The sequence below is a fragment of the Tribolium madens genome, unplaced genomic scaffold (genome assembly GCF_015345945.1).
Source record: "Tribolium madens isolate multiple individuals breed KSU strain unplaced genomic scaffold, Tmad_KSU_1.1 Scaffold_20;HRSCAF=117;Tcas5.2_LG4, whole genome shotgun sequence".
Lineage (NCBI taxonomy): Eukaryota > Metazoa > Arthropoda > Insecta > Coleoptera > Tenebrionidae > Tribolium > Tribolium madens.
The window spans coordinates 8,774,257-8,794,861 of record NW_025400985.1 but is presented as its reverse complement, the minus strand read 5'-3'; the positions used below and the strand labels follow the sequence as shown (position 1 = coordinate 8,794,861).

At 32.9% G+C, this 20,605-nt stretch overlaps 4 protein-coding genes across 4 annotated transcripts; 2 read left to right on the top strand and 2 right to left on the bottom strand.

The window, feature by feature from the left end:
• Window positions 1-1,965: 1,965 nt before the first annotated feature.
• Window positions 1,966-12,478, top strand: LOC123005704. The gene is made up of 4 exons (XM_044399586.1): window positions 1,966-2,671; window positions 4,631-4,912; window positions 11,330-11,567; window positions 12,029-12,478. The coding sequence occupies exons 1-4, from the start codon at window positions 1,966-1,968 to the stop codon at window positions 12,342-12,344; spliced, it is 1,542 nt and encodes a 513-aa protein (XP_044255521.1). The 3' UTR covers window positions 12,345-12,478.
• A 270-nt stretch (window positions 12,479-12,748) lies between these two features.
• Window positions 12,749-14,874, top strand: LOC123004706 (acetylcholine receptor subunit alpha-type acr-16-like). The gene is made up of 7 exons (XM_044398100.1): window positions 12,749-12,930; window positions 13,322-13,515; window positions 13,564-13,893; window positions 13,942-14,110; window positions 14,159-14,311; window positions 14,363-14,532; window positions 14,579-14,874. The coding sequence occupies exons 1-7, from the start codon at window positions 12,849-12,851 to the stop codon at window positions 14,798-14,800; spliced, it is 1,320 nt and encodes a 439-aa protein (XP_044254035.1). The 5' UTR covers window positions 12,749-12,848; the 3' UTR covers window positions 14,801-14,874.
• LOC123004707 (chromatin complexes subunit BAP18) lies at window positions 14,866-15,722 on the bottom strand. The gene is made up of 4 exons (XM_044398101.1): window positions 15,558-15,722; window positions 15,371-15,462; window positions 15,223-15,321; window positions 14,866-15,164 (listed from the first exon to the last, which is right to left on the bottom strand). The coding sequence occupies exons 1-4, from the start codon at window positions 15,573-15,575 to the stop codon at window positions 14,942-14,944; spliced, it is 432 nt and encodes a 143-aa protein (XP_044254036.1). The 5' UTR covers window positions 15,576-15,722; the 3' UTR covers window positions 14,866-14,941.
• Window positions 15,723-15,961: 239 nt separating this feature from the next.
• LOC123004898 (serine palmitoyltransferase 2-like) lies at window positions 15,962-20,598 on the bottom strand. Its single transcript, XM_044398413.1, has 8 exons — window positions 20,495-20,598; window positions 20,157-20,439; window positions 19,971-20,024; window positions 19,870-19,917; window positions 17,998-18,335; window positions 17,563-17,927; window positions 16,916-17,513; window positions 15,962-16,865 (listed from the first exon to the last, which is right to left on the bottom strand). Exons 2-8 carry the CDS (start codon window positions 20,316-20,318, stop codon window positions 16,625-16,627), a joined length of 1,806 nt encoding a protein of 601 aa, XP_044254348.1. The 5' UTR covers window positions 20,319-20,439; window positions 20,495-20,598; the 3' UTR covers window positions 15,962-16,624.
• Window positions 20,599-20,605: the final 7 nt, after the last annotated feature.

Genomic DNA, 20,605 nt, shown 5'->3' with positions numbered 1-20,605 from the left:
CGATTTACTTTTTGGTTTTGCCGCTTTTTACCGCTTCCGATTTTATCGCTCGTCTTTACCACCCAAGAGCCTCACATCAGATTTTCAATGTTTTATTGCAGGATTGGTGGACGTCATAAAATCTGAATGTCACTCAGTTGTTTTGACCGCAAATATTTTAACAATTCGGGACGAAATTTATGTGCCATATACCTAACAATATCCTTAGTCATATTTCATGCCAAAACCGTTCGACCAAGGTGGTATCGTTCGTCTGATTGATACACTAAAAAGCTAATCCATTCCCAAGTTGTTGGCATCACTAATCAAGTGGAGAATGAGCGGCGAACTTGCTTTAATCCTTCAATAAATATAACTTTTTTTATTGTTCTTTTAAAAAATTGAGGTTTAAACTAGTGAATAGTAGTGCAATAGACAACGATTGTTCACCATATGTAACCAATTTATTTTTAAGTTTCAAGAATCTCATCTTGGCGCCGACTAAAGGTGATTCATAAAAATCATCCTAATTATTCATGAATACCAGGAAATTATTTGCACTTAATGGTGCAAAATAGTGTAGGAGCAGGAAGTTTATCCGCAAATATTTATTTGTTATGTTTAAAATTATGTAACTAATTTATAAAAAAATTAAACTTCAAAAATTAATTGAATTGAAGACAATAATTAATAAATTAATAATAATAAATGAGATATTAAACAACTTTTTTCCATCTATTTTCAATAGATCTATATGCAATAGAAGGCCATTCAATACAACAAAAAAATACATATTTGTGATATTTTTTAAATTCTAAATACTCAAATTAAAGAAAAAAAATGGTTATGACAAGATTCGAACCTACATCTTGTAGAATCCTTCACGCCTAACTTAATCGTGACCCCACAAAAGATAGCATTTATATGTTGCAACGTCTTTATAAAGGTCACATTTGTTCTAATTTTAGAATCTCAGTGCATTGTAAAAATAATCTAACAACCGTGTTTGTTAACGACAAAAAGAGATGATTCATTTATGACGTCTTGCAAACTCATAAAGTAACTATATCTCAATTATTTCTTAATAATTTTGATGAAACATTGAAAAAAGTGATTCGCGGAATTGATAAAAATTTGCATAAATTGTCATAAGTAAATAATTAATATTTAAATTTAGCTTCATTATCAATAATGGCTTTTGACCATAATTTAAATGATCCAATAGAATTCTAACAAAATAGGTTCGAAGCTATTACTCATCTGTATTCAAGCGCGCTACATTTTAGAAATTTTAATTGCTTCTTGTTCGAGAACGTGGTGATATAATTTGTTAGTAGCTGAATATTAAATAAAATAAAGTTAATAAGACAAGGATGAAAATCTGACAAATAAAATCGAGTTTATATCTTTTTAAGCCACTAATTTACGATACAACGCGAGATTTGTTAAAGCTTTCCATCCTAATGGAAGATCGTTTCGGTTCCTTTTATCGTGTAAGGACAATGCCGAATTTCGGCAAGGTTAAACAACAATAACAAACAACCCACACATCCTGTTTTAATAATGTTCTGTGAGAAAGAACAACTTAATAATTTATAGTAATAAATCCTGTGGGTAAAATCCGCCTTTTGCAAAATCGGTCCAATGAAAATGTCGATATCAATTTTTTGTGTTAAAGAGGAGTGCCGTTCTTTTTTGGGTACTAGAGTTTTAGCCAATTGATGGTTGCTTCAACTTCATTCATAACAACTGGTTTAAGAAGGTGTTTATTTCAGTACTACAGCAGCATCCGCAGCTTACGTGCACAGTTCAATGTGCAAAACCGAGCGGAAGATAATTAAGTTGCAAAAAAGAGGATGTAAGACATAAAATTCGGTGGGTTTTCCCGAAACTTGACCGCCAAGAAGTAAATTGCATTGAAAGTCGGGTGCGTTGCTCATATGAAATTAAACTTTTCCGGGAAATTGATGCGTGAATCAGTTAGCAATGATCTCTGAAAGTGGTGAATCAACGGCCAGTAGAACTGTTGGTTTCACATCGGCTGGTGAGGATTCATTGTTCCACAAACTGAAAACTTCCGAATTGCTCAAACATCTGCTGAAAAAATCGGGTGATTCACAAAATGATTCAGTAAATAAATTCGCGAAGGTACCGCCGAAAATCAGTCCGCATCTCGAATCAGTGCTAAGTGGTGCCAAAGACTCCGATAATGGGATTATGGACAAATCGTGTGACAGTGATGGTGAAGTGCGGAATTACAGAGACAACTTGCAGCGGTTTCTCAGTGACGAAAGCTCGCAGTCGAATCAAAATGACGGATTGTCCGAAGAGGAGCTTCCGGTTATACCGGATGAAGGGTTATTCAATGAAACCGTCGATTACATACTCGCAGAAGCCGAAAAGAATCTTCACATACAATCGCCACCTTCTAGTCAAGTGTCGCAAGACAGCGATAGCTACGAATTCACGGAATTGCTGCCAGTTTCAAAACTGGCATTTTTCGAAACGTCTTTTTCGCCACAGCCATCAACGTCAAAGAATGATGTTTCACCTGGCGCCACGTTTGATCCGACGGCTGCCGATGATAGTTTAAGGAAATCTACAGACAGTATTAACACAAGCCAAAAATCTGCTGGAAATAACAGCGACAGTGATAGCGATATTGATAATGAAATGGTTTTAGTTCCTTCCGGTAAGTTTAGCCAAAAATCCCAGTTTTTACTGAAATAAGTTTCTACAAATATGTATATGTACTTAAAATAAAAAGAAATATATTTTTGTTGATGAGGTAGTTGTTTATTTTTCCGACGGCAACTAATTTTAAACTATAACATACCTACATTTTAAAATGAAGGCTAATTTCTACAATTTTAACAACTGTAGGCGATTTATGTGTTTATATTCTGCAATAAAATATTTATAATGGAAGAAACAATAAATATGTAATAAGAAATGTAGTGTGTATAAGTAGGTATATGTGTTATTACGTAAATACAGAGTGTCCCAGGGTTTATTGATTAATTACTTTGATATTAATAAAAAAAAAATCAAGTTATCACTTTAAAAGAATATTACAGATTCCAGAAAAAAATCTTAGGAAAATCACTTTTAATAGAGTTTGTCTTATTTAAATGTCAAAAAACTTTTTATTAATTAGAAATTGTTTGTAGAAACTAATTAAACCAGCACTTCATAGAATAGAATACATTGTACTCTTTTTCTAATAAACACATAGACCTATGAAAATAGTATATTATACATAAAGGTGCTTGAGGGCTATAAAACACCAAAGGAATAATAGCATTTCTCTCCAATGGTCAAAAATTTTTGATATTTATTTTTTGACATTTGACATGTTATAACTTCGAAATTTTTATAGATAGAATTTTTTTAACATTTTTCCATATTCCTAGTATCTTACCTTACATGGTATTTCTCTTTGGGGCGAGAGTTCTGGCGCATTCTGTATATGAAAACTAAAATCATTAAGAAAGCTTTCAATAAATACAAAAAACTTACAAGTTTTAATAGCAACGTTTTCTTTTTTCTTCAAAATTACTTTTTCCGCTTTTTTTTGAAATTTGCTGAGAAAGTGTTAACACACCTAAAATAATTACCTGCCTATTTAATATGCCTGTGTGGTGCATAAAAATTAAAAACCACTTTAATTGAATTTTAAATTAAGTGAAATGAGTAATAAATCTCAAAATTAAAAATACAAAAAAAAATACATTTTTTGATGACCAGTTGTCATCACTTGAAAATAATTCACTATTTAAATTCTAGAATCAAGACAATTTTTACATAACAGGCCTGTGTAGGTATTTGTAAAATTTTATCTTAACGAAAAGAAAATCAATCAAAAAACCGTAATTTTAGATTTTTCTACGTTGTCTTTCTAAATTAGATTTTAACATTAAAGATGCAAAAATTCAATTTTTAGTATTTACTTTTAATAATTATCACAATATTATATTATTGCTGGATGTAGGTAGTCAATACATTTTCTAATAAACATGTGTGGATTATTTAATAATAGTATATTATGTTGTTAGGAGTAAAAGTGATAGTTTATGTTTAAATAATTCATTTGAGCCACATAAACTCACTTTTACTCCAAACAGCATATACTATTTATTTTATCTGCAAACGTATTCAGATCGAGAGTGAAGAGCAACACTATAATTAGCAAGTAAATGAACAAAATAATCAGAACGCTTTGCAATGAAATCATAACAAACATCAATGTCGAATGCTGATCATCTACAATATACCTCTCTAGACACTGCTGAAACAGCTTAAGAGACCACATTGGTTAATGTCATGGTAAAAGTTAAAAACTAAATTTTTATTCCACGCCTGAAAGGTAAAACTTTTACTTGTGACATTTAGTCATAAAAATAATAGTAAAAGTGATACTTTTTAAATTCTTTAATGTAATATTTTTAAGTCTACAACCACATAGCCGAAAGAAAAAAAAAATAATTAAAAAATTTGCAGTACACTTTTTTTCTTGTTTCTATTTTTAGTATCTTGTTCCTGTTAGAAGCCACTTAGCAGTTTTTCAATCATTTCAAATTACAATGCCCTATTATTATTTAATAAACTCTTCCATGTTCCATCATTTAATAACCCCCTTTTCTCCGTTCAGATCCCCTCGAATGGACCAACACCCATATTAAATCTTGGCTGTCATGGTGTTCTCGGAAATTCTCACTAAATCCGAAACCCGATTTCGAGAAGTTCCCCACGACCGGAAAAGAACTATGCGAACTAACAAGAACTGATTTCGAAGCCAAAGCAGGTTGTGCAAGAACCGGCACGATTCTTGCCAAACACATCGCTCATCTTCGCCACAGCGTCACTGGAAGATCCACCAGTCCCCTAAACGTCGAATGTAAAGTCTTCGAAGACGACGATGACGACGAGAAAGGTACGAGTTGAAATTAAAACGCTTAATTAACTCTGAAGGTCCAAAAAGACCGGACGTTATTTCCCCCCAGGGAGATTTCAAGATTTCAAATCATTGGCGTCCTTATCGATGATTGCTATTTTGGGGTGGGAATGGTCGAAGTTTCAAATTTTCCTTGCGAATATTTCGCTTGTGTCACAAGTCGGGGTCGAATGCAGTAAACACTTCCAAGAATAGGCAAGGTGGTTGTGAGGTTGGAATTAAAAGTTGTGGGTTTTCCGATGCAGGAAGACCGACAAGTGCATACTGATTGTTATTCTAAATGGTTTCGGTGACGAAAACCAAAATTGGTACCTCTCAAGCATCAGAAACAATTAGTACAAAATAAACTAATCACGTTTTTAATTTAGCGCATCCACCATTTAACTGATATTTAGTAAATAAATCACAAATCAAAAACATAATGCATTAGTTGTCTGTTTTTTGTTGTGTAAATCTACGCAATAATCTGTATAATCATATATGGGCATCCCTTTCTGATAAGTGGAAAATTAAATTTGATGCTTGTATTGTCTAAATCCGGCATTTATCCTGGCGTCAAGTCGTGTGATCCCTGGTGCATTTAGAGCGTATAATAATGCAATTATCGCGTTGATACGTCTAGATATTTATCAAGGGTCGAGCTCATTCATATTTTCTCACTCTGTTTGATATAAAATGATCATTAATATTGTGGCATTATCTGGAATGTGGAAAGTTTCGGAAGTACGCCGGTGTTGAGGAAGGAAACTCGGCACGTAGGAAGGAAGGAAGGGTGGCGGGAACGAGTTATATATTACCCTTATAGAGCTCTTGCTGAATTTCAAGTGGTATTTACTCCGGCTTTTCTCTTCTTTTACTTCGGTCGAAGGTTGAATGTCGCCTCGTAAAATTAACATGTGACAAGGGTTACTTTTTAATATTGTATGACGTCTTATGATTGTTTGAAACGGTCACTGATTTGATAAAATCATGTGTTACGTACTTAAGATTATTATTCAGTCGCTTATCAAGACCGTACAATTGTTAAATGTGATAATAGCTTTTCCGAAGGGTTCAATTTACTTCTTTCTTCCTCTACGTAATCGTTTCCATTTCCAATTCCAGTCGTTTTCCGGCAAAACCGATTTACGCGTTCCGGAGGGTTCTTATCAGTCTTATCGTTAAATTGCTTAATAGATTTAGGCACATTTACAGTCAGGGAAACAAACATTGCGCATAAATTACTTAATTTTTATGCCCCAATCTCGCCGTTGAAAAAAATCTATGTAAAAATTATCTTCTTAAACAATGTAATTTTCGCATAGAGCAAATGTGTACATGTAGGAATGATACGTTTTTTAAAGAGGCGAATTAAAAGGAAAAAAACTCATCATAAAAATTGGATATATCATAAAAAGTGCAGAAATTTAAGTTGTTATCTTTTGATAAAACTTTATTTTTTCTTTAAACAACTGTTTATATAAAAAAATCGAATCCCTTTTATTTGATCTTATGCAGGGTGTATCAAAAATACGTCTGTTAATTTTAACACGTGAAAGAACTCAGCAAGTAAATCAACTTTTCTATAGGTATAACATTTTGCAAAATTGTTATTAATTGTTTTTATTGTTTTTCCCAGAATTTTGTGTAAACATGCCGTTCAATGTTAATAAATAATCACAACAATGCAGTTCTTTTAATGTAGTTTCGTTTCTATCACAACGAAAATATTTCGGAACTTTTAATTTGAGGCACCCGCCGTTTTGATATGTTATCTTTTCCAAATTTTAAGTCAAATTTGAAAGCTTTTATTGAAAACTTACAAATAGAAAAAAATTATTATTTATTGAGATGTGTTACATATTAAAATTAACACACGTATTTCTGATACACCCTGTATAATCCTGTAGTTGATCTGTTTACAAAAAGTTCATTTAAATCTATGGTAGGGTTTATTGCATCTGTCCAAAGAGTCAAATCCACTTCTTTTATTTTTAAATTTTTGATACTTTTTGAAAATTTACTTACAGTTGGAGACAAAATACTTTGGTCGTCACTTTTCTGACACTTTAATGTAATTCAAGCTTTAACGTTACAATTTCAAATTAATGACAGCGACTGTATTTTCCTATCAAAAATATGTCCAACTTGTCAAGTGTGATTGACAGTAGCTAAAATAAGGTTAACAGTCCTAAAGCATCCTTTACAATTTAATGTCACTCAAATCACATTGACGACCAAAGTATTTTGTCCCCAACTGTACTGTAAGGCAAGCTTTAATCTACACTTTTTAAACGTCAAAATGTCAAGAACACTGTGAGAATATGTTAGGTGTCAGTAGAATGTCCTTACTGTCTCATTTTTTTTTGTTCGGTATGGTACCTATATACAAGCTATTCTTCTTACTAGATCCTCTTGATATGGAAATGATAAACAAAAACACGATTTAACCCGTCACACCAAACTTTTATTTTAAACCTCAAAGTGGTCATCCTCAGGTGAGAATAAAACTCCCTCTTATTCTCACCTGAGGATGACCACTCTGTGGTTGAAACGCGTCGTATTTAAAATAAAAGTTTGGTGTGACGGGTTAAATCGTATTTTTGTTTATATGCAAGCCAATAAACATTTTTGTGTAAAATTCTGTAATTTTGTATTTTTTAAATGGTCTAAAGTTTCGATAGAAAAGCATCAGTCACAACCACCTTAAAAAAGTGTTTAAAAAACTACTACAATAATAGCACATTGGACAACTAAAATGACATATCACAATGTTGCTTTTCACAATCAAATTGGAAAAATACTTTTATTTTTAAAAATTGCTAAAATAAACAATGCGACAAAATTGCAAACTTTAAAATTTTGTGGCAAAAATTGTGTTATATGTAGGTAATGGAATGTATAGAAGGTAATGTATACCTAAATTATTAACTAAACGTTAATTTTTATTTTCTGAAAGATTGTTTAAAAACGTTTTCTACAAGTATTTAGCAAAGGTACAAGTAAATTAGGTTCTTTTTTTCTATATAAAAGTTGTTGGATATTTTGACAGGTTCGATCTAGAGGTTGGGTCTAAAATGCAAAAAAATAGAAACATTTAAATGAAAATAAAAGTGTTATTTATATCTTACATTTAAAGTTTTGTTTTGCCTAATATAAACACCGCAAGTTTGTGTCCTCCTCGGGGGAGGTTTTCGAAGCGCCACTTGGCGACTTAATTACTAGGTAATAAATAACTTAGTAGGCTAATATGGTAGTTGAAACGGCGCCCCAAATCCGGGCCGGAGATAATCCTGGCACACCAGGGTTTATCGTAATCCCGGCCCTGTCTCATTATGCAGCACAGCGGGATTCGCGATATTGTTTTCTTGATTACCTGTGCCCTTAAATTCACGCTACTTAAGCATACGAAACACCTTTAATTTTCGATTAAATTGTAACAGAGATGTGGATGATTATGAGACTAAATAAACAGTATATCGAGGAGGGACGTCGCTTTCATCCATTTCAGCGGAGACTGAGTATCAGTTTTGGGATTACACGCAGCGGGGGCACATCTAAAAGTCAAATACTGTCACTCGACCCACAGACTTTACAGGGCTTAGACGTTTGGCCCCTCGTCCTTTGTCAGACTTTTGCTCTCTTGTATTAATGGAGCCCAGAAATACCATCAATTGTTATTAACGCACAAAAAGCGCATTAATTCTTTCTTTAATCAATTTATTTTTTCTTTTATATGGGATATTTGACCTTGAACTTTGTACCCCGCTTATCAAAATTTCATCACGCACGTTTAACAATAGTTATTTTTTGTTAATTTTAAATGATAGATCACTTTGTATACCTAAATCGTTGTTACGAAATGCTTTTCACATTACAACTTTAATTCCTCTGGTATACAAAGAGGATGCTGAAGAGGAAAGCTCGGGGAAGGAAGGAAGGATGAGAGTTGAAAACTTCCTACCGCTTTGGATATTAGCCCACGTGACATATTCCAACCAATCCAACAACGTAATTTACTCACAGAATATAAATGTAAACAAATTGTTATTAATAAATAAATCCAGGAGAGAGTTAAAGAGGTTTCATCAAAAATTTTACACTGCTTTTTCCCTTTTCTGGACATGTGATCACAACCCATTTATACGTGATTAGGGTTGGATGGAGGGGGTGAATTTGAAACTGAAACGTCGGCGTCGTGGCGCCATTCCACGGTTGACTTCGGTGTGATTGAATTGAGGTGACTCTAATTCAATTTAAATTGTATTGTTGTTAAAATGTTAAGTGTATAAGTGGCAGCCATGTGGAGGCTGCCGGGTTGTAGCCCCGAAGATTTGTTAGTGGCAAGAAGACTTGCCGTTCGATCTCATCCTGTTCATCATAAACTGCATACAGGAAGCATGATCTATAACGGTATGTTGTTTACAGTAAAAACACTAAAGAAATAAGCTACCAAAGTGATTCACAAAATGAAAATAAAATAGTAATTACACTCGGATGATGATGATTATATTTATTATAAAAGCATATTATCTGCGCTTTTAATAATGTTTTTACCACCCTTTTGGATCTCCCATGTAGATGGTAGATTACTTTTATTTGATTTTATGGAAATTTGTTAGTTTTACAGTCATTCTAAAATATTTTTTAATTTCGTTTTGCAACTTTCTTTGCGTTATCAACACCCAATTTTTAGTTTCACAAAAGGAAATCCTATAATTTATTCAATGTACCTACAATTGACTTCTGAACAATTTGTAACAATTTAAGAAATCAAGTTTCACTAAAATTCTTCTAACATTTTTGGTTGTTTGGATTTTTGGATTCCTTTAACTCTTAGGTATATCATTTAAAACAAATTAACGTTTTTTGCCTGTGATTTTATACAGGGTCGCTAAAAAGTATGGATACAGCTAAATATTTTCAGAACGGTTTAGCAAGGCACGTTGAAATTTGGGAAACAGTTTATCTATTTTTTGGTCAAAGTTCATGCGGCAGAGCTAACGATAGGACAAAAAAAAACATTTTTCAAAATTTAATTAGTTCGATGATTTTTTTTTAAAATAAGGTACCTACGCATCATGTGTCGCAAAAATGCTCTTTTTAAAAATATTAAATTTGACCTTCTTAACATTAAAAAAAAAGCAAGTTAGCCTTGTATCCCCAGAACAAATGAAGATAGAAGTTTGATAAATATCTCAGGCGATACTACTTTTAAGCATATACCAAATTTCAATAAGTTTTGATAAATAGTTTTTGTAATATTTAACTGTATCCATACCTTTTAGCGAGCCTGTATATCGATTAGGAAAACATCAGAATGGACTTTGAATTTTGATGTAAGATTGAAAATTGTTGCCGTTTTCCACTCAGCTATATTCATCTACAAAAGATGAAATTGTGAAATTTTCAAAGGAACATACAGTGTCTTTCCGGATAGGTGAAACGACTCTTGTAAATAATAAAAAACGTTTTAAATTTTCCATTATAAAAAAAATTACATTTTTTTAAATTTTATTATAAATTGTGGCTTATTTTTTTATTCATAATAAAAGAAGTGTTAAAAATAAAGTTCTTTAATTTATGGAATAATAGTTAAACAAAAAAATGAAAAATTATAGTTGACCGATGATTTTGAAATTTTTGGTATAGGGGTTTAAATATTGATTCTAAACAACTTAACAACTATTTGTAATATTTGCCACATAAAAGACTTTATTCTACAGAAAAATAAGTTTTTTTGAAAATATCCAAGGCATACTTGATTTTTCAAAACCAGAATAATGTTAGACATTAGTCTTTAACCAAGCAGGGCTGAACCCTAAAGAATGAAAATTAAAATCGAGAATTTTTTAACTTTTACCTACAAGTCATTTCACCTATCCGGGGACACTATATTTTTTAAACATGACTGGATAGATTTTTTATTTAATCGTACCTAATGTTTGTTTAATTCTCTTGTGTAAAAGTAATTTCGTGTCTACATTTTTCAGTTTTTCAATTGTTATTTTTATAAAGGGATGCTGTTATCTAACTAAACATTAAAGAAAGTGCCAAAAATAAGTTCAAATAATAAATGTAAAACAGATTATCATCAAAAGAAAAGGAATGGATAGATGCCGTTTTTACAGAATTTTGAATCATTTCTTTCTTCTAAAGGAACTCACTGACATGTAACATTTGAAACAAGATGTGTTTTTTAATCTTATTTTGATTTTTTCGTATTTCCGCTTGAAAAGAGTTTTATTTCGAAGCGATTTGAAACACTAGTTTGGTGATACAAATGTAAAAAAAATTGTATAAACGGATCGGTCTGCAGTAGAAAATTCCATTGAAACCCCAGACGAGCATTCGGTTCCTAGTGTTGCGACATGATTTGATAAAAATTCAAGATATTTAAAGATGGCTTCTTTATAGATCCCTATCAACTGTTAAACGCGGCTTCAAGCCGATTGGTGGCCCAAGGATCCGGCCAGATCCAACTGTGGCAGTTTCTCTTGGAACTGCTTGGCGATTCGTCGAATTCAGCGTGTATAACGTGGGAAGGCACCAATGGAGAATTCAAGCTTACCGATCCGGACGAAGTTGCACGGAGATGGGGAGAACGAAAATCTAAACCAAATATGAACTATGATAAACTCAGCAGGGCGCTTAGGTGAGATAATAAAACGAAAACTTTCTAATACAACACGGTTTCTTGGAAAATACTGACAGATTTTACGTCAAGTAAAATATTTGCTTTGTGAAGGAATATTTACAGCAGGAAAAATTCTGATCGTTATTTGCCCACAGCTATTTTATAGCCACTTTAGACAAAAATTTAACATAAACGACAAATATGACACTTTGTATATTATTTTTTGTTTAAAATAACGAGTTAAAACAGAGTTTTTTTTCAGTATTTATTTATCCTGTTAAAAAGGGTATTTTTTGCAACTGCCCTAAAGAAAAACTGGTTAGATTTATTCCTGATAGAAAAATATCAACAATGCGATTTTACAAAAATAAATTATTTAAATCCCTATTTTTTACACAAGCCTTGTTAGAATGTTATGCAAATGTCTAGCAGTGAAACAAACAAAGTTGCCTAACATCAATCGTGTTTTTGTCCATCAGGTATTATTACGACAAGAACATAATGTCCAAAGTACACGGAAAAAGATACGCTTACAAATTCGACTTCCACGGTCTCATGGCAGCTTGCCAAGCACAGGCTCAAGGTCAGACTGATGTTACTCCAGGATACCATAAATATCAACCCCACCAAAGTGAATTAGGAGCAGCTTTGTATCCCACAGGACACACTACCGCTGCCAAAATACCCAGCATCCTTCCTCCGGGTGCACAACACGCCCAAACAGGATTATTCCCACCGCCTAGTTACTGGCCCTATTCACCTGGATCATTCGATCCCAGAGGACCTTTTAATTGAGTAACATTCCAAATGATTTGTTTTTGGTCAAGTTATAATGTTAGAAATATTTAGAGTAAGTACTTATGTTACGTTTGTGTATATTGAGATTAAGTTCCTTGTTTTTTAAATAAATTGTACATATTGTGTTTGAATGTTGGTGTTTGATTATAGTTATGTAGATAATTGTAATGTTTCTAATTTGAGTAATCTGTTAGTAAAAATTATTTTGAAAGAAAAAGTTTGTTTCATTTCTTTATTGCGTAACTAGTTACAAGAGTTAAATGTTGTGGGTGCACTACAATTTAAATAATTTCAGTCACATGACTGCATATTGGTAATAGAATCAATTTAAGTAATGCACGAGTAGGGAAGACAAGAGTGGCAATTACAGTAACCTTGCACCAGTTGTAGGCGACAAAAGATAAGAACGTCCGTTGCAGGAAGCACTTATCAAATAAAGTTAGTGATGTTCAATGAACGATCATCATCTCGGAGAACTTCAGTATGATTTAGTCTCGTAGAATGGCAAACATACTGAAGTTGATGATTGTGGTGTGTGGTTTTTGGGGACCGGATGTAGCATTCGCAGGATTTACCACCAGAAGTAAGAATGATTTGTAACTTTCTCGTCGCAATGAGACTTAATTAGTTGTTTCACCCTGTCAAGCAACACTTTTTTCAACCAATCACATTGCTTGTTTTTGAAACTATCAAATCGATAAATAATTAAATAAATTTCACTTGATTTTTACACTAAACCCAAAATTTGATGTGTTTACATTTTTAGTTCTTACTTTGTGAGTTTTAACTTTTTACAAAAAAGTGTGAGTGGATTAGAGAAAAATGGTGGCGGCGCCGGGTTTTAGATAGCAAAATTTCAAACATTTTAAAAATAGTAAGTGATTTTATAAACTCTCTCAGGATGTAGACCACTTGGGCGATAACTAAAAAGAACAAAACAAACTTGACAGTTTAATCGGTTTATTATCTTGCAGAACTGGGGCCACAACCCATATGGAATTCCACTGTCACTGATAAGTTAAGACAAGACCTCCTGCTTAATTATGATAAATTTGCAAGGCCAGCACAACACTACAACACAACTAAAGTCGTCTTTGGTTTAACAATAAGACACATCGAACTTAATGAATTTAAATCGACACTTGTGGTCCATTCGTGGATACGTTTGGTATTTGAATAAATTAAAATCAATGCTATTACTGGAAAATCATTTTAGAGTTGGAAAGACGAGAAGCTAAGATGGAATTCGACAAATTACGGCGGACTTACAACACTCAATTTAGCCGATCATGAAATTTGGCAACCTGATATATTTTTATACAATAGTGCAACAAGTTCTGGAATTACTCATTATGGTAATGTTAATTGTATTGTTTACGAAGATGGGGATGTTTTGTGGGTTCCACCGGCACAGTTTAGTGTTTTATGCAATTTAAATTTGAAATATTGGCCTTTTGATACACAACAGTGTGAAATGATTTTTGGATCGTGGACGTATAATGGGGATCAAATAGACATTGACCTTCCAAATAACGAAGGAGTAAAGGTAACAACAAAAAAATGGGTATTTATTTGTTTGAAAAAGTATTTACAGCTGGAACTTTTGATTGAAAATTCGGAATGGAATATAGTTGACACGTCCTTAAAAAAGAATTTAAAATATTACCCTTGTTGTCCAAGTCCTTATCCGGATATTACAGTCGATCTTTCTCTCAGTCGAATTTCGCCCTCCTATAAAGCCCTTATTGTTACACCAGCTTTCGGTAACACTTATCGACTTAATAATAAACAACAATAATTTTTTTTTTCAGTTGTGATAATTTTAGTATTAGTAAATTTTTGGCTGCCACCACAAGCAGGCGAAAAACTTATTCTGAATGGTTGTACGGCTTTGATTATTTGTTTATTTATGTTGTATTTCACACAGAAGATTCCCACTATGGGTACACACACACCCTTAATTGGTAAAACTATACAAAAAATAGTCACACATTTTTTTTTAATTTCACTTTCAGTATTATTTTACAGTAGTTGTTTATACGTAGTCGGATTTTCAATAATCACTTCGGTAATAGTAATTTGGTTATCGAGAACTAAACACAGTTCACCACTACCCTGGATTATTAAACAACCGTTAACTGGAACATTTGGAAAAATGCTAGGGCTGCAAACTTATATTCAACAGGTGAAACTGCTACAATTCTTACTAATTAATACGTAATTTGTTTTAGTCGTCAATGACGTCTCACAGAGTCACAGCTGAAGAAATGCGCGACCACCAAGTAACCGATTTTGACGAAAATAATAGTGGAGACGAACACCACATAATAAAATCATCAAATAAAATGTCCATACAGCAAGATTGGATTTTGTTAGCAGCGGCAATAGACCGGATAACTTTCTGCTTTTTTTGTTTCGTATTCATCATTTTAACTATAGTTTACTCGGTGTAAAATTGTGATTTTGAACAATAAAATCTTGTAGTAACTGTTTTGGATAATTCAGGAAATAAAAGCGCTTCATGTTGTTCAGTTTATTATTTAAAATAATTTAATTACAAGAAAAATTGCAGAAAAACTATATAGTTAATTTATTTACGACGATACCTCCTCATTTGCCCCATCAAACTCCAGTTTAACCTCTTCATGTAACCCTTCCACATCAACTTCTGATTCAGCTGCATTTAACATATTTAAAGTAACTTCCGATTTAATCATTGGTGGTTGCACATTCTGTTGGGTAACTGTATTCAGCTGTCTTACTGGTAACCCCGCGTCTTCAAACGCTTTCTTCTTTAATGCCGTCCTAATCTGTGACCTAAACAAAACCCCTTGAAATAAAAATCTCCAGAAATGAAGAAATTGGGATGACTTACACTGTCCGCCGCTTAATATGTTCACTAATTTGATTTAAACCATCGGAAAATTGTTTAACTACCTGTCTAAGCATCTCAATTTCTTCATCGGTCCATTTGCTGGATCAAAAGAGTCAAAACTTGAATCTTTCCCAACAATGCAACTTACCCTGATTGAGACTCTACATTGGGGTGTAATTGCATAGTGAGGTCCCCCAGTCTGTTAAAAGCTTGACCTGCGGCCGTAAAAATCTCACCCACCTTAAAATTATCACGAAATGTGTAAAATTTATCTTAAACTCAGCCAGTATCTGGACGCATAACCTCACTTATTTAGGATTATTTCATATACTCACCTTGCTTGCCGAACTCATTTCTAATTACGTTGAGGAGCAATACTTATCTCAAAATGATTTGTAAAGTAAATATGGTGAATATTTAGTAGAAACGATATTTTATTTTCTATTATTTCAATCGGCTTGTTTGTGTTTCGCTTCTTTTTGGCGCCATCTACATGTCAGGCATCTTTGTCAAGGTCATAAGTAATTTATTCTTCTCATGAATAAATAATTATTATTCAACAGTTTAGTAATGATATAATTATGTTAACATGTGTGTATAAATAAATATCTACATTTCATGTTTTTTTTAACAATCATTTTCATGAGAAGATTACCATACTTTTAGATGTTGGCGACACTGACAAAGTTGAGAAATTTTTTAAAAAGTAATTTTAGATTTTTTTGTAAAATAATTAGAGTTGTTTATGTAAAGATTTATTAGATTAATCTTTAACAATAACAGCAAGGTGTAGAAAACACAACACGGTTAAAATAGAAAAAATTGCAATAAAATATAAAAATAAGTAGGATTTCAGCAAAAATAAAACTGGAATGAATGACCATTATCCTTAAAATTGACAAAAACACACTACGGATAATTAATTAAAGTAAAACGAATGTGTCTTAGCTTGTTTAGCATTAATTTCTAGTGTAAGTAGTCTAACAAGCGACTATGACTGTAACTATAACTTGATATGTTCTTTAAGTCATTGAATTCTATAAAAAGCAGAAATTTGGTTAATACTGTAATTGTGCCTTAATTTAGTCAATACTGAAATTCATCTGCAAGTAGAGCGGTGTCTGAATATGCGCTAGTGGTATAAATAAAAAATAAATAAAACAGTTTACAAACAAAAACTAGATGACTATTACATTAAGTTAAACAATTCAACTCAAACGTAAAATTATGGATTAGGTATGTTAAGGACATTGTAATATACAATGTACACAAAATTTGTATAAACTGTAATAAAGGTTTATAAAAGTTCTCAACCATCAAAAATTCAATAAAAAAATATTTTGCCTATGTATCAAAATTTTTAACAAGCAGACGTAATTAAGCTATAAATTTGATTCAAAACTTAATCGACATACACCTTGATTTTGTCATAATCGATAGGTTCGGGATTGATCGGTTTGCGCGAATATTTCAATCCTAACTCATCTGCGACTTTCTCGATAACATCCAAGGCGTAGTCTAGTTGTTCTTTGGTATGTGCTGCTGATAGACAGATCCTTATTCGGCCTTCCATCAACGGCGTCGCCGGATATCCGACACCGACCGTTGCAATTTTTTCCTTAATCAAAGTCCTGACCATAGCACTGCAACCAAAAAATCCATTTATAACCCCAACCAATCAAAACCCACTCACGCAATCTTCGAGTAGAGGTAAACAAGAATAGGGACAACCGGCGAATCCTCATTTCCATGTATAATAATCCCCATTTGTTCAATCCTTCTCCTAAAATATCGCGTATTCCGTGCCAGCGTTTCGATCCTCTTCTGTCCTTCATTAGTACCGTCTCGGCCCATAAGTATCTTCAAAACAGCGATGATTTGAGCAGCTACAGGTGGCGCCATTGCCCAGGCATGCTTCGAAGCAAAACTATTTTTCCGCAAAAAATCTATCAATTCTTTGGTTCCAGCTATGTAGCCCCCAGCTGATCCAAAACTTTTAGTGAAAGTCCCCATTAGAATATCTATATCTTTAGGATCACAACCGAAATAATCAACGATGCCTCGGCCGTGTTTGCCCATTGCACCGATACTATGCGCTTCATCTAAATATAAATAAGCTTTGTACTTCTTTTTAAGTGCTATTATCTCAGGTAAACGAACAATTGTGCCCTCCATACTATAAACACCTTCGACCACAATCAGAATTTTCTTCCACGGCTTGTACACACCTCCTTGATTCGGCTGACCTTTGTAGATGCTTTCGCGAAGGATTTGCTCCAGATGTTTGACATCTATAAAAATTTCATTATCAATAAATCGACTCCAGCCAATTCGATTAACCGTTATGTTTGAAAACTTTGACGGTGGCTCCGGGTAAACGTATTCCCAAGATGAGAGAAGCGTGGTTTTTCTCGTCGCTGATAACGAGACAACCTGGTGATAACAATGTTGGAATGTTGAGTGCGTTTGTTGCAAAGCCCATTCCGAATGTAATTGCATCTTCGACGCCCAAAAATTCCGCTGTTAACTTTTCCAGTTCGACGTGTAAGTCACAAGTACCGTATTGCTGTCTAGTGCCACCGGTGGTCACTCCATATTTGTAAATCGACTCGATTGCAAACTCGGCACAGGGGCCGGAATTTTCCGCAAAACCGAGATAATTGTACGACGCCAAGTTCAAGCATTTGGTTTTAGAGCCGGTGAACCTGGCGAAAATTAAAAAAAAAATGTTTTATTCCGTCAAAAACATTTTAATATAAAATTATGCAAACTCACTCGAAGGTCCATCCGTTGTCATTAGTGACTCTATTTTTCAAAACCACTTCATTCCCTGGCACACTGCAGATGGGGTAATTCCAACAATCCCGTATTCTTCTGTAGACATATCGCGAGTAAAAACTTGCAAATCTATCGAATAAGGGAAGATACCCATCTCTATTTTTCTCTTTAACTATCTTTGGTGGAAACAATGCTTGACTCAAATATCCCAGAAACATCAAAATGTAGAAACTAATGTGTGTTAATGCCGCGGTAAGAAGCGTCGGTGGCTCGAAGGATTCTTTCAAAATTCGTGTTTTTGGTGTCGGTTCCTTTAAAGTACTTTTTATGTATCTCTGGAATTAAAATAGATATTTTTATACGAAGACAAACCAAGAATGTTTGTTTGATTAAATAAGAGAATAGTAAGCATGAAAATCAGAAATTTTGATGTTATCAGTAATGTACTCGATATTTGGTACGAAATGAATCATTATTTGCCTTGTCAAATCGAGATCTCTTATCTCACTAATCGTATTATGTGTCCAGCTATCATTATTATTTTTCATAAATGAAAAAACTCGAAATTAGATTTCCGAACTTACCTTATTCATTTCACAAGTCGCGTATGACCATTTTTACTATAGTTTTTGGTTGGTTATCTCAGAGTATTCAATTTTTTATTTTAATACTTAAATTGTGTCCGTTTGCAATAATGCAACGTTTTGAATGTAACTGAGAGAAAAGGAATTAAATATTTTATATTTGTAAATGATTAATGGGAAGACATAAAATTGTAGTGTTGATAGCCACTTTAATAAACGAAAACAAAAAGTCGTAAAAACTACCCAAAATTTCTAATTAACTTTATGAACATGTTTTGACCTTCAAATAATACAACTCAATGACAATGTTTTATATAAATGAGTAGGTATAACGAATGATAAAGACCGATATTTTGTAAAAAAAAAATGCAAAAACGTATGATAACCCATGTCATATAAGTGAAAAGTATAGTTCTTTCTTTTATCAAACCTGATGTTGTATACAAAGTAACATAAGTAAAAATAAAGATAAAAATTTAAAAAAAAATAAAAACCTTTGGTAACAAGAAACATTTATCACAATTAACATTCAAAGTTTAATGTAAATATTCAAATGTGAAAAAAAAACTATGATAATATTAATTAATTAATAAAATAAAAATGTAATCTTGAGTGATAGTACCGCAATGCAAACATTTACACGTAGAGGAAATAAACTGTGTGCACCTCGTTAAATGTTTTCAATGTCGAAAATCATAAGTGAATTATTTGTTGATCTCCAAGGAGGAATATTTTACTACTTGGCGCATGCAGATTTAAATTTTCCGAGTGATTTTCTGGGTCAAATAATGAATGTGTGCACATGTTGAGAGAATTATCTCACAAAATAAAAGCTTTAATGTTAACGATTACATTTTTAGTGTGTGTTATTAGCCGTCTTATGAGTTGAACTACTGGAAAACTAACAATTATCAAATTTTACGTGTTTATACGTTGTAAACACGTGGTAGAGATTATGTTTATGCAGCTAATATATATTCTAATCAAGAATAAACATTAGAATAATAAAAAAACAATTAAGTTTATTGAAAATAAATGCTTGGATTATACTATGAAGGTGAAAGTAAATGTGTAATGCTGTAATATTTGTTTCATCCTTATCTGAAAATTCGTGTTACTTAATCTCTATAGTATAGATAAGTATGGCTCATCGCGTTCTTAGAAAATTTAAATCAAAAATATTCACTGAAATCGTTGCGTTGTTGGAATTTTTTAAGAAAAATAAACACGCTGCGACTTAATAAAGTAGCAATAAATAATTTTGTCGGCGTAAAAATAGACTCACGTTTTTTATTGGTCCCTTTTTGGAGGTGCATTCTTCATCAGAGGATGCCTGAAAAATAAATACAATGAGATTCAGAAAAATGTAGGCCAATATTTAATTACCAGCACATGTCCATTCTGCTCAGATCCTCTGTACCCATTCCTTTTATTGATACACTGCAAGGATAATAATAAATTATTGATAATAAAGATCAATTTCATTTGGTCAGCACTAATGAAATGTTAATAGCTTGATGAGCCACCCAAAAAGCCGGAAAACGTGCCGACTATCTAGAAATAAATATTTACCGTATATCCATTTGCGAAGCTGCCCGAGTACGGGCCGTATCCGTTCGAAATGACCTTTTGGTGTTTAGTATTTTCGAAATCTACCCCACTTAGTAGCTCTGTAACAGCTTCACCTGCACCCTCTTCCATTCTCGTTTCTATACTGAAGATTTCACAACGCATGCGTCCACATTTTACAAACGCAAATTTTTTGTTGGTTGATAGCGACTCGCGTGATACCTTGCAGCAACCTTGTATTCAAAAATTTGCGGTCCATTCCCAATTTACCAAAAATACTAAAACTCTAATTAAAGCGTAAATATTATTCACTCAGGTGTAAAACCTCAACAGTTTCATACCTGCAACCGAAAAAATGCAATTACAACAAAGTAACAGTTAAAAATTGAAAATTTCGACTATTGTTAACCACAATTCCGAAAAGTTGACATTTTGCTTAAATGTGTCATTTT

Coding starts and splice junctions, on each gene's coding strand:
- LOC123005704 (XM_044399586.1), top strand. CDS start 1,966: ATGATCTCTGAAAGTGGTGAATCAACGGCCAGTAGAACTGTTGGTTTC. Junction 4,913..11,329: donor CGACGATGACGACGAGAAAG/GTACGAGTTGAA, acceptor GCTTCTTTATAG/ATCCCTATCAACTGTTAAAC. Junction 11,568..12,028: donor AAACTCAGCAGGGCGCTTAG/GTGAGATAATAA, acceptor TTTGTCCATCAG/GTATTATTACGACAAGAACA.
- LOC123004706 (XM_044398100.1), top strand. CDS start 12,849: ATGGCAAACATACTGAAGTTGATGATTGTGGTGTGTGGTTTTTGGGGA. Junction 13,516..13,563: donor TCCATTCGTGGATACGTTTG/GTATTTGAATAA, acceptor AAATCATTTTAG/AGTTGGAAAGACGAGAAGCT. Junction 14,533..14,578: donor TGCAAACTTATATTCAACAG/GTGAAACTGCTA, acceptor AATTTGTTTTAG/TCGTCAATGACGTCTCACAG.
- LOC123004707 (XM_044398101.1), bottom strand. Junction 15,322..15,370: donor AATGTAGAGTCTCAATCAGG/GTAAGTTGCATT, acceptor CTTTTGATCCAG/CAAATGGACCGATGAAGAAA. Junction 15,165..15,222: donor CATATTAAGCGGCGGACAGT/GTAAGTCATCCC, acceptor GGTTTTGTTTAG/GTCACAGATTAGGACGGCAT.
- LOC123004898 (XM_044398413.1), bottom strand. CDS start 20,318: ATGCGTTGTGAAATCTTCAGTATAGAAACGAGAATGGAAGAGGGTGCA. Junction 20,025..20,156: donor GCTTCGCAAATGGATATACG/GTAAATATTTAT, acceptor TTATCCTTGCAG/TGTATCAATAAAAGGAATGG. Junction 17,928..17,997: donor GACAACGGATGGACCTTCGA/GTGAGTTTGCAT, acceptor AATTTTCGCCAG/GTTCACCGGCTCTAAAACCA.